Raw genomic sequence first — 16453 nt, 5'->3', positions numbered from 1 at the left:
TTACAACTAACTAGTATAGCCTGCTTTGATATTTTCCCTCATTTCATATCTTTGCTCAAGGCCTCTGAGGACTACTCTTCCAAATATACCCAACAGCCAGTCATAAAGGGACTCTAGACTCCCTTTAAGAGTTACAGGAGTGGTCTAACATATAGGCAGCTATTGAAATGGACCAGGACTTCTTGGCTCATATACTCTCTGACTTCAAGTAAAACTGTTGGAGGTCAGTTAAGACTACTCCGCTCTCTTATCCTTATCTCACATACCTAGGGGATAATTTTAAATGTTACCTAAAACAGGCAACATTGTAGTTTTAAGGAGATTTCAAAGGATTTTGTAGCTTTTGGAATAGATAACAGCATTTAAAAAGTTATCTTACTATAGTTGTTTATAATTGTAAAAAATTGGACACAATTTATGTCTTGAGAGTAAGAACCTTGCTTGTCTTGTTTAATGTTGTAGGACTAGTGTATAACCAATATCCAGCACATAGAAGTAACTCAAGAAAAAAAAGTGCTGAATAGATGAACGTAAATATAAGACAGTATAAAATGGCTAAAGAAACTATGGAATACCTCTTCAACTAAGACACTAAGTAGAAATTAAAAGTAATACATTATGGCAATATGGAAAAATTTATAGAATGAAATATTAAGAGAAAAAAGGATACAAAATAGAATAAGCACTATAATTACAGCTTAAAAATTTATTTCCATGTTTAAAAGAAAAAGCACCTAAAGAAATTGAGTTTTTGAACTAAAATGATATCTTCCTTTTCTCTAAACTTTCATTTACAGTATGCCTAAAGTTTTAAAACATTTTATTCAGAAGTTATCAGGTTTTAAAATGGAAAGATAACAGCCAGGGGGTTTGAGGTAGACATGAATTATTGCCATTGAAAGGATATTGATGAGGGACTTCCCTGGTGGCGCAGTGGTTAAGAATCTGCCTGCCAGTGGAGGGGACACAGGTTCGAGCCCTGGTCCGGGAAGATCCCACATGCCGCGGAGCAACTAAGCCCGTGCGCCAAAACTACTGAGCCCACGTGCCACAACTACTGAAGCCCGCGCGCCTAGAACCCGTGCTCCGCAACAAGAGAAGCCACCCCAATGAGAAGCCCGTGCACCGCAACGAAGAGTAGCCCCCACTCACCGCAACTAGAGAAAGCCTGCGCACAGCAACAAAGACCCAACAGTCAAAAATAAATTAATTAATTAAATAAATAAATAAATACTGATGGAATTAAAAACTAAAAAAATAAAGTGCATACATCAATGGGTTAAAAAAAAAAAGAAAGGATATTGATGACATTTGTTCAAAAAGAAAGGAATTTACATTTTCTAACTTTCAAAGTATTACTTACTGTGCATTTTCCTGGTATTTTCGGGTAACACAATCTTCTCTTTGCAAAATTTGTAAAAATCTGTTACGTGCTACATGGCATCTGGCAATGCACTTGTGCAAATCTTGTGGCTTTAAGTTAAATGTCTCTGTAAAATGTACAGAAGAATCTACACAGAACACAAAATATACAAAACTTAGACTTACAAGCTAATAAATATAAAAATGTGAGATTATTGAGAGATTAACAACCTCATTTAACTAACAACTCCTTAAAAGCTGGTATGCCGGGCTTCCCTGGTGGCGCAGTGGTTGAGAATCTGCCTGCCAATGCAGGGGACACGGGTTCGCGCCCTGGTCTGGGAAGATCCCACATGCCGCGGAGCAACTAAGCCCGTGAGCCACAATTACTGAGCCTGCGCGTCCGGAGCCTGTGCTCTGCAACAAGAGAGGCCGCGATAATGAGAGGCCCGCGCACCGCGATGAAGAGTGGTCCCCATTTGCCGCAACTAGAGAAAGCCCTCGCACAGAAATGAAGACCCAACCCAGCCATAAATAATAAATAAATAAATTTAAAAAAAAAAAACCCGCCTGCCTTGCAGGGCCTGGGCCGGCGGGAAAAAAAAAAACCAAAACAAAACAAAAAAAAAATATATGGTTCTCTCCATTTAAAAAAAAAAAAAAAAGCTGGTATGCCACATACACAAAAAGATACAACTAATTTCAGCAAAAGCAAGGATGACCTATTTTTAAAGGAGGCAATAAAAAAGGATATCTGAAGTTGAGGTATTTTACATAATTAAAAATTCTCAGAGTCCATGTGCCCAAAGTAATTCTTAATATCACAGCGTGATACATCCATGAACAAATACATCATTACACATAAGCAACTTCTTAACTGATCTTTTAACAACAAAGGAAGAAAATCAATTAAAAGAGATGAGGTGAGATCACATCACCTTCACTGCTGCCATCAGCGTACCTTTCTTCCTAGTAAGACCAACAGGACAAGACAACCAAATAAAACCAATCTCCATTTCTCAAGTAATTCTTGGCTATGTTACTAATGATCAAAGCAGACCCTGAGAACAATCCATCTAAACATTTGACAGGCCAGGTTTTCACTGTAATAAAATGTAATAAATCCTACTTTAAGATTGCAATACAATAAAGATGGATATTCTGGAAAATAGTGACCCCCACACCACACTTAACATTGTAAATCCAGGTCCTAGATTACCCGCAAAGAAATAACCAAAACTCCTAAATATTTAACAGGGGATGAGTTCGCTGGATGTAGAAGTCACCTAGAGACTGAATATGTTGAATGAAACTGCTTTAAATGAGAAATATGACAACCCATGCTTAAAAGCCTTATGTACAATAAACTCTTGCTAAATCCAAATACACATAATTCATATAAAATAGTTTGGGTTACATGTAACTGGAATAAATCATCTAATAGAAAAGCTGGTAAAATGCTTACATTACATTAAATTTAAAATATGTAAATGCTTATAAAGCAAGATCACATGTACATGTTTTAAAAAATCACACACAAAAGATAAACTGGAAAAAAGGTATGTGTTTGGGTGCATATATACATATATATATATGCACACACACACAATATATACTTGAACATACACAAAATGATATATGTATAAAGTTTGTCACTGTAGCATTGTTTTTATAGCAAAAGATTAGGAAAAATGCCAACTGTCAGCAGAACTGATTTCAGAACAAATGTGTGATTAAATACACTGACACATCCATTCAAATATGCAGTTCTTAAGAGAGAGACAGAGTAAGGAAGATCTATGAACTGACATGGGATGATCTCCAATGTACACTGTTCCATAAAAAACACAAGATTCAAAACCAGATGTATGTCACCATTTAGGGTTTAAAAAAAAAGAATATATACACATTTGCTAGTATTATTCATTACAATGGTTGCTTCTGGGAAGGGAAACTAGGTAGTTAGAGATGGAAGACAGACTTTTCACTTTCTGATTTTTGAATCATGAGAATCTATCATTTATTCAAAATAATTAAAACATATAATATGTGCATTAAAAAAACAAACAAACAACAACAAAAACACCTAAAAGAAAACAAACCAAAATGTCAGCAATGGTTGCCTCTAGAAATTGGAAGATGGGATATTATTGCATCAACTTTTCCAGTTTTTACCTCCCATGTTTTATGAGCATAACTCAATTAAACTGAGCAGCATACTTAGTAAGCTACAAATAGCATTCTTTTAAGTCTTAGCTGAAAAACCCAATATTTTGTTTCTGTAATTTAGCAAATAGATCAAATCCCTTTAAAACAGCAATTGTGAACCAAAATATTCCAACACATTGCCAGTAGCCAAAATAAATCTCTCACAAATTCAATACAACATTTAATACAATGAATTATAGGTAAACTATAACCTGCAGGTCTAACCTGGCCCACTGGCTGTTTTTCTGAGGTCAGAAAGCTAGGACTGCTTTCTACATTTTTAAGGGGTTATATTACAAAAAATAAAAATAAAAAAAACCTCACAAACAGGTATATGTGACAGACACTCTTATGTGGTCCACAAAGTATAAAATATTTACTGTCAGGCCTCACACAGAAAATGTTTCCCAACCCCTGTATTAGAACATAAGAAAATAATCTGTATTGCTACCTATGTTCATTACAAGAGGATTTCAAACTACAGTTCCAATAAAATATTAACCATTTGCCTTTGGAGGTAAAGTAATATTTTTATCTTATTTTATTTTATTAAAATCTCTTAATGATTCACAAATTGTAAAAAAATAATAAAAACTTAAGAATCAAAACAGAAAAAACTCCTACTGTAAGTTTAACTTACTTTTAGAATGGGTTTTTATATAATTTATTGCAACAAATCTTGCAAAGTGATACATCAGATGAATAAACTTAGGACCACCAGGAGAAAGAAATAGTGAACCAACAACTTGAGGGAAGTTACTTCCACATTCAGCCTATGGAAAAAAGAAACAAGATGATTTGAAGATCTTAACAACAACAACCTTTATATTTACATCATACTGTTTTGAAGCATAACAGGGTTTACCAGAATTATTCCATTTGAACCACAAGTTGAATTTTTGAATCCTGCTAAACTCTTGGTGGACTCAGTCACAAAAAGCAATTAAAATTTAAAGCCACAATTATTGATACTATTTGGGGATATAAGCTAAAATAATCTATGGTAAAAAAAATTTTTCTTTAAACAAAAACTGTGATATAGATTCCCAGGAATTCAAAAATCTATTTCTAATGCATTTAGCCAACAAAGCTGGCTTCCCAGAAATATACAGAATCCCAACCAAAAACCACCAGAAAGTATTATCCTGATTAGTATTTCTTACTTATACTGTTAGCATAAAAGCATTAAAAAGATTTCACCTCTAAAAAAATTAATGTACCTCAATAAAGCCAGAAAAAAAATTACCTCTTAAATGTTTGCATCTTTCAGAAAGAAAATACTTACAGAAATCTTTTTTAACCATTCACAGCAATGTTTTCGGAATTCAGTATCACTTTTTTGGTCAAATGGAGGCCAACAAAGTCTTTAAAACAAAAATAAAAATTAGAATTATGAATAAAAAACCAAACTCAGCAAAATTTTAAAACATCAAATTTATCTCCTATACTAGAAATATTAATGCTAAATCAAGGCTAACATTCATAAATTTCAACTAAAGAGAAACACCAACCTGTAAGAAATTAGGTCTTTTTCTTTATGAATATCTATAGGGTTGAATTCAGTTTAGTGCAAATAATCAATGAATATATAAGTTAAATATAGGGATGAATCACTATTAAAATTACTGAAAATCAGCTAAAGAAGACAACACTCAATGAATTCACTGGACTAATGCATAAAGATGGTAAAAATAAATTAGGATAATAATGCCTGGGGAAAAAGAGAGAAAAACACATGGTTACACATGAAAAGCACAGAAAGAATGGCATAAGAGATCATGACACCTAGAGATAACCTATATTACAGTCAGGGGTGCTACTGTTTTGTGGACAAACAAGATATGAAATTATTAAAAATTCAGTTTTAGTCAAAAATAATGAACTCTAAAATTTGCCTATTGCTTTCACCTTATAATGTTTTGTCTAAATTTTTATTCTGAGGCAATTATTTGATTAGGGTCCCATTTTTTTTTGTATTTCTATAGCATAACATACATGCTATATTCATAGAAAAATATTAAGTATGCAAAGAAAAAAAGACTAAAAAGCTGGAATGTCAACAGTGATATTCTCTAGTTGGGTTTAGCAATAATTTTTACTTCCTTCTTTAACTTTTTCTGTATTTGCCGAACTGGTTAAAGTAAGCTGTATTTTGTTTATAATCTAGAAAAAAAATCAAAAAATCTATTTTTATTTGAGCAGAGGAAGCCCTATACCTTAATGATAGGGATTTCGAAAATACGTTTCAAATACACTTGTTCTCCTGGTCACTCATAACTTTACCTACAGGCAAAATATTAAAAATAAATTATCACAAATAAAAACAATGCCCTAAACAATGGACTTACTATATAAGAGGATGAGGGCACAATATAAATATTACAACAAATTTGAACACTTTTTCTTATAGACGAAACCCAAATCACATGCAAAATAACTCAGAACCAAGGCTAGTGAATATTCACATTTTTATATTTTTATTTTAATTTACAATAATTTTACAAAAAAAAATCACTCAGATTTATAAAGGGTAAGTACTAAATTTGTAAGACTCAAGCCTAATTTTTATAACATCCATTCAAAATAATAGTTGAAGTCCAAAGTTGAAATTCTGGCTTATATAAAGTCATAATCCCTTTTTAAATCCCTTACAAAAAGAAAATGAAATAACTTTTACTCACTTGAAAACTTCTTTAGTGAGAGACTGGTCAAGTGTTTGAAACAAAAAATAAGAAACTATCTGAAAGGCATCACGGTTCAACTTGTCAAACATGTTCCTAATGGTTTAAAAAGAAATAGAAGCAGGAAAAAAAAAAAAGAAGAAAAGAAAAAGGTTAATAAAACTAAGCATCATCAAAAGCTGTGTAAGAGTCTGACCCATTAATATTTTTCATTCTGTTCAAGAGGTCAAGGCAAATTAATTTTTCTAATTCATGTATATATTTATAAACAATTAAACACATACAAGTTTTTGTTTTCATTCTGAAAATGTAGATCGAATAGAAGAAAACTAGTAGAACTTGGCTTTACCGCAATGAAAACATTCTACAAAAAGAAAAGGAAAGCCTACTCAGGTAGAGAGAAAACCATGGCCTAAGATATGGTGAAAATGATGATACACACCAACATGTTCTGACAATAAAAACAGCTAAATATTTATTGAGTTTATTATTTATCAGATATTATTTTAATTAAGCCTTTTACAAGCAGCAACTCATCTAATCTTCATTGCAATCATATGAAGTTAATACCTGTGCTTGCAGCTTTAACATGAAGTATTTTATCTAATCCCAACATTAGAAAGCAGTTTGATTATCCTCATAATACAGATGACATGACAAATAGATCTGAGTAGTCCCGTGAACACATAAAGCTATTTTCCTGAAATAAGCTTTTTTGAGTTGGAAAAAAAGAGTTAACATTAAAATTCCCATGCTTATACTTTTGTCAAACAACTCTTTTATCCTTGGAATGTTTCTATTCCTCAACAAATACAAATGAAGTTCCTACCTCCTTATCATCTCTCAAACCTGTTATTTTTTTCATATAGTATACTGTTCTCTTCAACACTTCTAATTTTTAAAAAGATATTTGTTAAAGGTTTGCTCACCCACTGGACTGAAATTTTATACGGGAAAAGTTTACGTTTGCTCTGTTCACCACTGTATACCCAGGTCCAATACTGTGCTCAATTAATATCTGTTGAATAAACAAATGAATGGGGGGCTGAGGTGCCTTCTGGTTTGCTCCGGGCAACTGAAGGCCTAGTAGAGCCTGGGCTGATTCCATGGAGGGGGCTGCTTATGACCTTAAGGGTCGGTGTGCTAGAGAGAACTGCAGGCACCTCCACCCTCCTCCACATTTAAAAATGCAGCTGGAAATTAATGGACGGAACAATCTGATTCAACAAAAGACTGCTGCAGCCATGTTCGCCCAGCAGATGCAGTTTACGCTCCAAAATGCTCAAATGTCATCACTTACTTCTTTTCCTGTGACTCCACCCCTGGCAGCTAATCCTGCCATGGCTTTCAATCCCTACTTACCACATCCTGGGATGGGCCTGGTCCCTGCCGAACTTTTACCAAATGCACCTGTGCTGATTTCTGGAAACCCACCTCGCCCACTGCCAGGAGCTGCTGGTCCAAAACCGATGTGTTCAGATAAACTGGAGGTATTTGTGCAGAAATATATAAATCTCTATAGGGCAGATATTAACCTTATGCATAAACATTCTTAGAGCCCAATGTTTTGAATGCTTTAAATAAGTACATCTGAATTTTAAGCTTATGGAATATAACCTCAGAAAAATGTTAGACAATTTACTACTGCAATTTTACCCTGTTATAAAGTGCACGGTTGTACAGTAGGTCAAACAATATCTTAGTGTACCCAGCCACAGACCGTGCATCTCCTTTGCTATGGCACAGAAAGTCTGGTGGGAATGCTCCTTTTAGCCAGCCTCCAGCTTTGCAGAATGGGGTTACTGTGTTCGTTGATGAGTCTCTACTTTCTAGAATAATCAAAAAGTCAGCTCTATTGGCAGCTCCTTAAATGCCTTGCCATGTATTGAACTGGAATCTGTACATGTCCTTTAGTCATGGTCCACAAGTCTGCTTGTAAAAAGCACATTGTGGGACTTCCCTGGTGGCACGGTGGTTAAGAATCCGCCTGTCAATGCAGGGGACATGGGTTCGAGCCCTGGTCCAGGAAGATCCCACATGCCGCGGAGCAACTAAGCCCATGAGCCACAACTACTGAAGCCCGCGTGCCTAGAGCCTGTGCTCTGCAACAAGAGAGGCCGCTGCAATGAGACACCCACGCACCGCAACGAAGAGTAGCCCCCCGCTCGCCGCAACTAGAGAAAGCCTGCTCGCAGCAACAAAGACCCAACGCAGACAAAAATAAATAAATAAACAAACACACACACACACACACACACACACACACACACACACACACACATTGCTGTGTGATAAAGACACATCTTGGACCCTAACAAAATAACCCCCTCTTGCAAACTTAGCTAATTACACTTCAGGCTGTGTATCAAGTGGAGGATTAAAAACTGGTTTTCAGCAATACTTGCATTTCAATGTAAGGAAAGCAGGCAAAGTCTTCCTTTGGGAAGACTGGATTTTTTCTTCCTTGGAATAGAAATTTTGTTTAGGTTTATATCTCATAATGAATATGGCTCGACATTATCCTTCAGCTTTTAAAATTTTTCCTAAATAGATGACAAAAGAATGTATACTGTTGCTTTTATACATTCACTGGCAAAATAAATAAAAGCGAATCACCTTCCAAGCAAAAAAAACAAAAAACAAAAAAACGAAAAAACAAAAAAAACCCACAAATGAATGAATGACCTTTCCTTTCCATTCCCACTGACTCCTTAGTTTAGGTCTACCTAACTGCAAAGCCCTGATTCCCCCTCTAATCCATTCTCTGTAATACAACCAGAATGATTTTTCCAAAATGCAAATCTTTCGGGCAAATGCCTAGGAATGGAATTGCTGGATCATATGTTAAATGTACATTTAACTTTATAAGAAAAGTGGCTACACAATTACATGCTCACAGAAACTAGAAACACATAGAACTGCACACCAAAAAGAATGAATTCTAACATATGTAAACGTAAGTGAATCAAAATTTTTTTTTAATTTTGAAGTAAATTTGATACCACATTCATGCTTAAAGCATTTTAAAGGGGACATCTGTTTTAGTATATCCCTCCCACTAACGAACTGAGACAACTCTAAAGACATGGGGCGGGGGGGGGGAATCTATGAAAATGTTTTAAAAAAAATATATCATCACTGAACCAGAACTTGACAGATTTTATTTAATTTTCAAAGGCAGAAAGAAGACTGCAATTGAATAAGCCAGAGCAGAGAAAACTAAGATTGCCAAAACAATAGAGAGGATGCAGTGGCAATGGGAACCATCCTCAGGGGAGGCCTGGGAGAAGCTTTAAGCTTCTCTGCCATACGGGGGGCATCAAATCATGTGAGATAGGTGGCGCATTTATTAATACATAACCATAACCTGATAAATGCTACCCACTGGTTGTCAATTTTTATTTATTTATTTATTTATGGCTGTGTTGGGTCTTCGTTTCTGTGCGAGGGCTTTCTCTAGCTGCGGCGAGCGGGGGCCACTCTTCATCGCGGTGCGCGGGCCTCTCACCATCGCGGCCTCTCTCGCTGCGGAGCACAGGCTCCAGACGCGCAGGCTCAGCAGCCGTGGCTCACGGGCCCAGCTGCTCCGCGGCATGTGGCATCTTCCCAGACCAGGGCTCGAACCCGTGTCCCCTGCATTAGCAGGCAGATTCTCAACCACTGCGCCACCAGGGAAGCCCAGACTGGTCGTCAATTTTTAGACTAGACTTCTAGACAAAACCTTTCTACATGTAAATAGTAGTAACTTCCAAACAAATAGTTACCAAACAAAACTTAATTACAGCTCTAAACCTTGACAGTAAAACAGTGCTAATACAGCTGAAAAAAGTCAAGAGGGAGAAAGCAGAGGAGGGTAGGTAAGCGTAGGTGCGCTAATTATCGTATAAAGAATAGCGGCCTTCACTGTGAAATTACATCGTGGGGAATCCAGAGATCCTTTTGAGACTGATACATCAAGAAACACAGGTCTAAGCACATTATTTAAATACTGCCACAAGAAAAACGGAAATAACGTAATTACAAAAGTCAAGAAGATTGAGAACAGGAGATAGCCTATGTATCCCAAATTTTCCTTGGCCTATAGTGGGCAAGATAATAGAGGCTGTCTAAAGTTGATAAGTTAAGACAAAGAAATATAAACAAAGCATTAAGTTCTATGATGAGATCTGTAACATCTGTAGCAAAGCAGGAAGAGGCTTTTTTTTTACTTTTCATCTTAATACCACTCTCTACTAGTTTTTGGCTAATTGTGGCAGGCTTTCAGCCTGCTATTTCAGTTAGTGAAAATTATAAACTAAAGATCAACTACCTTGAAAGTCTCCCTCGAGTCCTAAAGGCGTTTGCACCTAACGGAAGGCGTTCCCGAGTCCCTCCATTACCAAACCGCCACCTCTCCCTCGACTTCACAGACCACCCGGCTTCACTACCAAAGCAGGAATAAGCCGCCCCTTCAGTTTCGCCCCAACTGCAGACTCTACTCCCCTACAAAGCGCTCCCGGCAAGGTCCCGTAACAGTCTCTTGCCACCCGGCTAGCTGCCACTGGGAGCAGGTACTTTGCAGCCAGTGCCGGGCCACAGTAACCGACTACTTAATTCATCAACCTACGAGGTCCGCAACAAGGCGGGTCACGCCAGCATGGCCAGGCTCAGACTCCCCCGCCCCGCCGGCCCCGGCCTCCTTACACTCCGAGGTGCGTGTGCGACACGATCTTTCCACCGGCTACGGTCGCCGAGCCCGGCTCGAAGCCGAGCGCCTGCAGATACATCCAGAGATGCTCCTTCTCGAAAGAAGGGACCCAGGCCGAACTCATCTTCGCGGTAGGCAGGGCCCGGCAAAGGAAGAAAGCGCAGGCTCCAACGACTGAGAGGGCCCCTCAGGCTTTTTGCCTACGGGCAGCCTGAGATGGCGGCGGCCCCTCCATTGCCACCGCCGGATCCTCTCTCGCCCGGAACCATTTCGCCTCAAATGGCCTCAAATGCCTCAAATGGCCTGAGACTCTAAAGTCTCAGGGAAATAGAGCCTCTAACAGTAGTACGGCACAGCGGCCAAAGCACAGTCACCACAAAACGAGCGTCCCGCGCTTCCGGAAAAGCGGTTTGCGCCGGCGCCGCCCGGCTTCCGGGGGAGGAGGGGCTTCTTTAGAGGACCTTGTCTCCCGCCACGCAATGCACCCCTGCCTCGGTCTTTTCCGGTCAAGACCAGCCGAGAACCTACAAGACCCACAAGGCTTTGCGGGGCTGGCGAACTTCCTGGTGATTGCACGCTTTTGCTGGCGTCCTGCGGCTTCGCGTTTTCTGATCTTTTTTTCTGATCTTTGTGGTTCCTTTTGCCTATTACGTCAAATAAAAACCATAAGCTGGTCACTGTAGTAGAAAAAGCATTGGATTTCCTCAGCTGTTCGCACTACATGTTGTAACCTGAGCAAGTCGCGTAACTTCTGAGCCTGGGATCTATTATGAGTAAAATCTTGTTTGCCCTCAAGTGCTGAATGTTCCTTTCATCTCCTTGCTTTAAGAAATCTGGGGCTTCCCTGGTGGCGCAGTGGTTGAGACTCCGCCTGCCAATGCAGGGGACACGGGTTCGAGCCCTGGTCTGGGAAGATCCCACATGCCGCGGAGCAACTGGGCCCGTGAGCCACAATTACTGAGCCTGCGCGTCTGGAGCCTGTGCTCCGCAGCAAGAGAGGCCGCGATAGTGAGAGGCCTGCGCACCGCGATGAAGAGTGGCCCCCGCTTGCCACAACTAGAGAAAGCCCTCGCACAGAAACGAAGACCCAACACAGCCATAAATAAATAAATAAATGCTTAAAAAAAAAAAAAAGAAATCTGGCTCTCCCCTACGCATACACCTTTCCCTTGCAGCCCTGTCAATTGATGACTGCTTTCTCCTCCGCATGCCATATACAGCAGAACCTGGAAATGGGGTGGAGAGCCTACTTATTTCTCATTAACACTTTAGGCAATTATTGCCTCACTAAAACCACCAGCTCATTTGAAAAGTATGCTGTCACCCACAAGTCTTCCTTGTGGAGGTCAAGTGTAAGATCTCCAGGTTGCTGGACCTCATTCTGAGATTTAGCCCTTAATTCTCTGTCTCTCCCAACATCACTCCTGGAATAATTTTTGATGATTTCAATATCCATGTAGGTAATCTTTCCAATGCCCTGGCCTCTCAGTTCCTCGAACTCTTCTCAGCATCCTGGCCCCTTTCTGTCTTTGCCAGATTTATCTGGCAGAATCCAAATGGCTATTATATCAATTCTCTGCCTACTCCGTACCTGCAGCTTAGCAGCTAAATGCAATTATGATGCCTAGCATTACCCAAAATTAATGACAACTGAAATAGACTCTTAGGCCTGCCCTCTCCACCCTATTTCCCCCAAATCTCACTCTCCATACAATTACATGTATATTCTTCCCTCCTTTAAACTTCCAATACCCCCTTCTTCCTCCTCACTCTCAATGATGTCCTTTGTTCTTAATTGATAGATGCTTCCAAAAAAGAACCTCCATCAACAGTTTACCAACCTGCCTATATCTTTGCCCATATAGTCTTCCTTGTCTTTTGGTAATCCGGGTGAATCAGGTTGTGCCTACCTAAGACCAGTCCTCTCACACATTCGATGGACTGTATTCCCTTTCTCACACACAAGGAGTTTGCTCCAGCATTTGTCCTCTACTCTCTCCTGCAGCATCATCAGTTCTTCCCATGTATATAAACATGATGTAATATCTTCCATCATTAAAAAAAAAAATCCTTTGACCCCAATGCCTTTCTAGCTATCAGTCCATTTCTCTCCATAGCAAAACTTCTCCAAAAAAGTTATCTATATCCACCTCACTGCTAGTGGTAACTTTCCAAAGCCACTTGAATCAATTAGGGTTCTTTGGTTGCAAGCAGCAAAACTGACTCTGAAGGAGTTTTATCGGATGGTCCTGAATAGCATAAATAAAGAACGGAAAGGCCAGATAATAAAGCTCAGGAAACAGCAGGCCCATGTGCCACGCCACTCAAGATTTATACCCCAGGCACTCCAATTTACTTTTTAAAAATAGCGTAATGTATCATTATAAGTGAACATCATCATAACTATCACCCAGAACAGGAAATAAAAGTTCTCCATCCATTCCAGAAACCTCTCTTTTCCCGAAAAATAACCACCATCCTCACTTTTATAATAACAACTTCCGGGACTTCCCTGGTGGCGCAGTGGTTAAGAATCTGCCTGCCGATGCAGGGGACATGGGTTTGATCCCTGGTCCAGGAAGATCGCACATGCCTCAGAGCAACTAAGCCCGTGCGCCACAACTACTGAGCCTGAGCTCTAGAACCCACAAGCCACAACTACTGAGCCCGCGTGCCACAACTACTGAAGCCCGCACGTCACAACTACTGAAGCCCGTGCACCTAGAGCTCGTGCTCTGCAACAAATGAAGCCACCGCAATGAGAAGCCCGCACACTGCAATGAAGAGTAACCCCTATTCACTGCAGCTAGAGAAAGCCCATGCGCAGCAACAAAGACCCAACACAGCCAAAAATAAATAAATAAATAAATTTATATTGAAAAAATAATAATAACTTCCTTGCCTTGTCTTGTAGTTTGATCACCCAAGTATGCTTCCCTAGACACTATAGTTTAGTCTTGCTTTTTTTTTTTTTTTTTGGTCTTGCCTCTTTTTTTATTTTTTTTTTAGTCTTTCCTGGGTTTGTTTGTCTGTTTTAAGTTTTTATTGGAGTATAGTTGATTTACAATGTTGTGTTAGTTTCAAGTGTACAGCAAAGTGATTCAGTTAAACACATACATATAGCCACTTTTTTTTTTTTAACTCTTTTCTCATTTAGGCCATAACAGAGTATTGAGTAGAGTTCCCTGTGCTGTACAACAGGTTCTTATTATTATCTATTTTATATATAGTAGTGTCTATATGTCAATCCCAATCCCCCAATTTATCCCTTCCCACGACCCCTGGTAACCATAAGTTTGTTTTCTACATCTGTGATTCTACTTCTGTTTTGTAAATAAGTGCATTTGTACCCTTCTTTTTAGATTCCACGTATAAGCGATATCATGATATTTGTCTTTCTGTGTCTGACTTAACTTCACTCAGTATGACAATCTCTAGGTCCATCCATGTTGCTGCAAAAGGCATTATTTTGTTCTTTTTTATGGCTGAGTAATATTCCATTGTATATATGTACCATATCTTCTTTATCCATTCCTCTGTTGATGGACATTTAGGTTGCTTCCATGTCCTGGCTACTGTAAATAGTGCTGCAATAAACATTGGGGTGCATGTATCTTTTTGTGTTTTTTTAATTACACATTTTTCTCATTCCCCCTCCCCTTTTTCTTACAATTAATCTGTTGAAGAACCAGGGCTATTTGACCTGAATAATGTCTCCTGGTCTGGGTTTCACTGATTGCATCCTCATGGTACAGTTCAACATGTTCCACTGTCCCTGTCCTCTGTACTTTGTTCGAATTGGCACCTGGATCCAGAGGATTGATTGGACTCATGTATGATCACTTTGGCAAGATTAGATGATGGTTGGTACATGCTTTTTCATCAGGAAATATGTAATATCTCTGTTTATGCCATTGACAAGCAAAAATGCTAAGTGCTTAGATCCATTATTCACAGGTGATTGCAAAATGTTGAAATTCTCATTTATCATTTGTTATGGGCTGAATGTTTGTGTCCCCCCAGCCAAATTCATATGTTGAAACCCTATTGCTCAATGTGATGGTATTAGAAGGTTGGGTCTTTGGGAGGTAATTAGGATTAGATGCAGTCATAAGAGTAAAGCCCTCACGCATAGAACCATAAGAGTCACAAGAGGGTTTGCTTCCTCTCTCTGCTCTTTTCCATGTGATGATACAAAGAGAAGTCAACTCTCTGCAACCCAGAAGGGGGCCCTCACCAAAACCTGACTCTGCTGGCACTGGCACCCTGATCTCAGACTTCCAGCCTCCAGACTGTGAGAAATAACTGTTTGTTGTTTAAACCACTCAGTCTAAGGTAATTGGTTAGAGCAGTCCTAACTGACTGAGATATCATGTCTTTTTCATTTGTCAGAAGGAATACTTTTATGAGAGAGGTTTTCCCTCATTTACTATTTGTTTACCTAGTGATGAAGACATAAAGAAGGATAAATTATTTTTTAATTTTTTTTGCCTCACCATGTGCAGCTTGCAGGATCTTAGTTCCTGGAACCTGCACCCCCTTCAGTGGAAGTACAGAGTCCTAACCACTGGGCTGCCAGGGAATTCCCAAGAAGGATAAATTCTTGATTCTTTCATTTTATTTTTTTAAACTATACCTCCAGCCCTAATCTTTTCTTTTTTTTAATATTTATTTATTTATTTGGTTGCATCAGGTCTTAGTTGCGGCAGGTGGGCTCCTTAGTTGTGGCTCAAGGGCTCCTTAGTTGTGGCATGCGAACCCTTAGTTGCAGCATGCAAATTCTTAGTTGCGGCATGCATGTGGGATCTAGTTCCCGGGCCAAGGAACAAACATGGGCCCCCTGCATCGGGAGTGCGGAGTCTTAACCACTGCACCACTAGGGAAGTTCCGGTTCTTTCATTTTATTTACCAGTTTTCAAGATAATAATTGGTTTGCTATCATCCCCTGAAAGTAATCAATTAGGTTGTTTATATATATAGACAGATATAGATATATTTAGATTTTGATGGGGTTCATGTTTGCTGGGGTTCAATCTATTGCAATTATTATCCTTATTGAAGTTCAGATTGTCCCATCTTTAGTCAATGGGAACCTCTTCAAATCAGCTTCTTTTCTATCTGAAATAGCAAGAAGTTCAAGGCTCATTTTGTACATTTCCTGCCTCAGACCTGGAATCAGCCATTTCTCCAAGAAGCACTGATTTCTTTTAGTGGGAAAAGGTATTACAATACCTTTTTCTGACAAATGAAAAAGAATTACAATCTGGACACTGGGGGCGCTCCTCAATACTGGTTTGGCCATTGTTTCTATAATTTATTTAACTAATACTTATTTAATGTTGTTCTGTGCCAGGCATTGCTCTAAGATTTTATAAATGTTTATTTATTCTTCATAACAAACCTACTATTATCCTTATTTTACAGATGAGGAAATTGAGGTACAGAGAAACTAAGTTATTTGTTTAAAGTGACATAACTAGAAAGTAGAAGAACCAAGATTAGAATCCAGAGTCTG

The 16453-nt window shown here is 38.7% G+C and overlaps 1 protein-coding gene across 2 annotated transcripts in view; it reads right to left on the bottom strand.

Annotated features, from left to right (window-relative positions):
- HAUS6 (HAUS augmin like complex subunit 6) overlaps positions 1 to 11383 on the bottom strand; it is a 47153-nt gene extending 35770 nt beyond the window's left edge. For both annotated transcript variants that reach the window (XM_007198565.2, XM_057548095.1), the window contains exons 1-5: positions 10935 to 11383; positions 6252 to 6347; positions 4856 to 4934; positions 4211 to 4343; positions 1364 to 1511 (exon numbers count right to left, since the gene is read on the bottom strand). In XM_007198565.2, the coding sequence (XP_007198627.2) occupies positions 1364 to 1511; positions 4211 to 4343; positions 4856 to 4934; positions 6252 to 6347; positions 10935 to 11062 (584 nt within the window). In that variant the 5' untranslated portion in view covers positions 11063 to 11383. The remainder of the gene's footprint in view (positions 1 to 1363; positions 1512 to 4210; positions 4344 to 4855; positions 4935 to 6251; positions 6348 to 10934) is intronic.
- Between the last annotated feature and the right edge of the window lie 5070 nt (positions 11384 to 16453).

The sequence above is a fragment of the Balaenoptera acutorostrata genome, chromosome 6, assembly GCF_949987535.1.
Source record: "Balaenoptera acutorostrata chromosome 6, mBalAcu1.1, whole genome shotgun sequence".
Lineage (NCBI taxonomy): Eukaryota > Metazoa > Chordata > Mammalia > Artiodactyla > Balaenopteridae > Balaenoptera > Balaenoptera acutorostrata.
The sequence above is the reverse complement of the archived record's forward strand: the minus strand, read 5'-3'. Positions and strand labels throughout refer to the sequence as shown.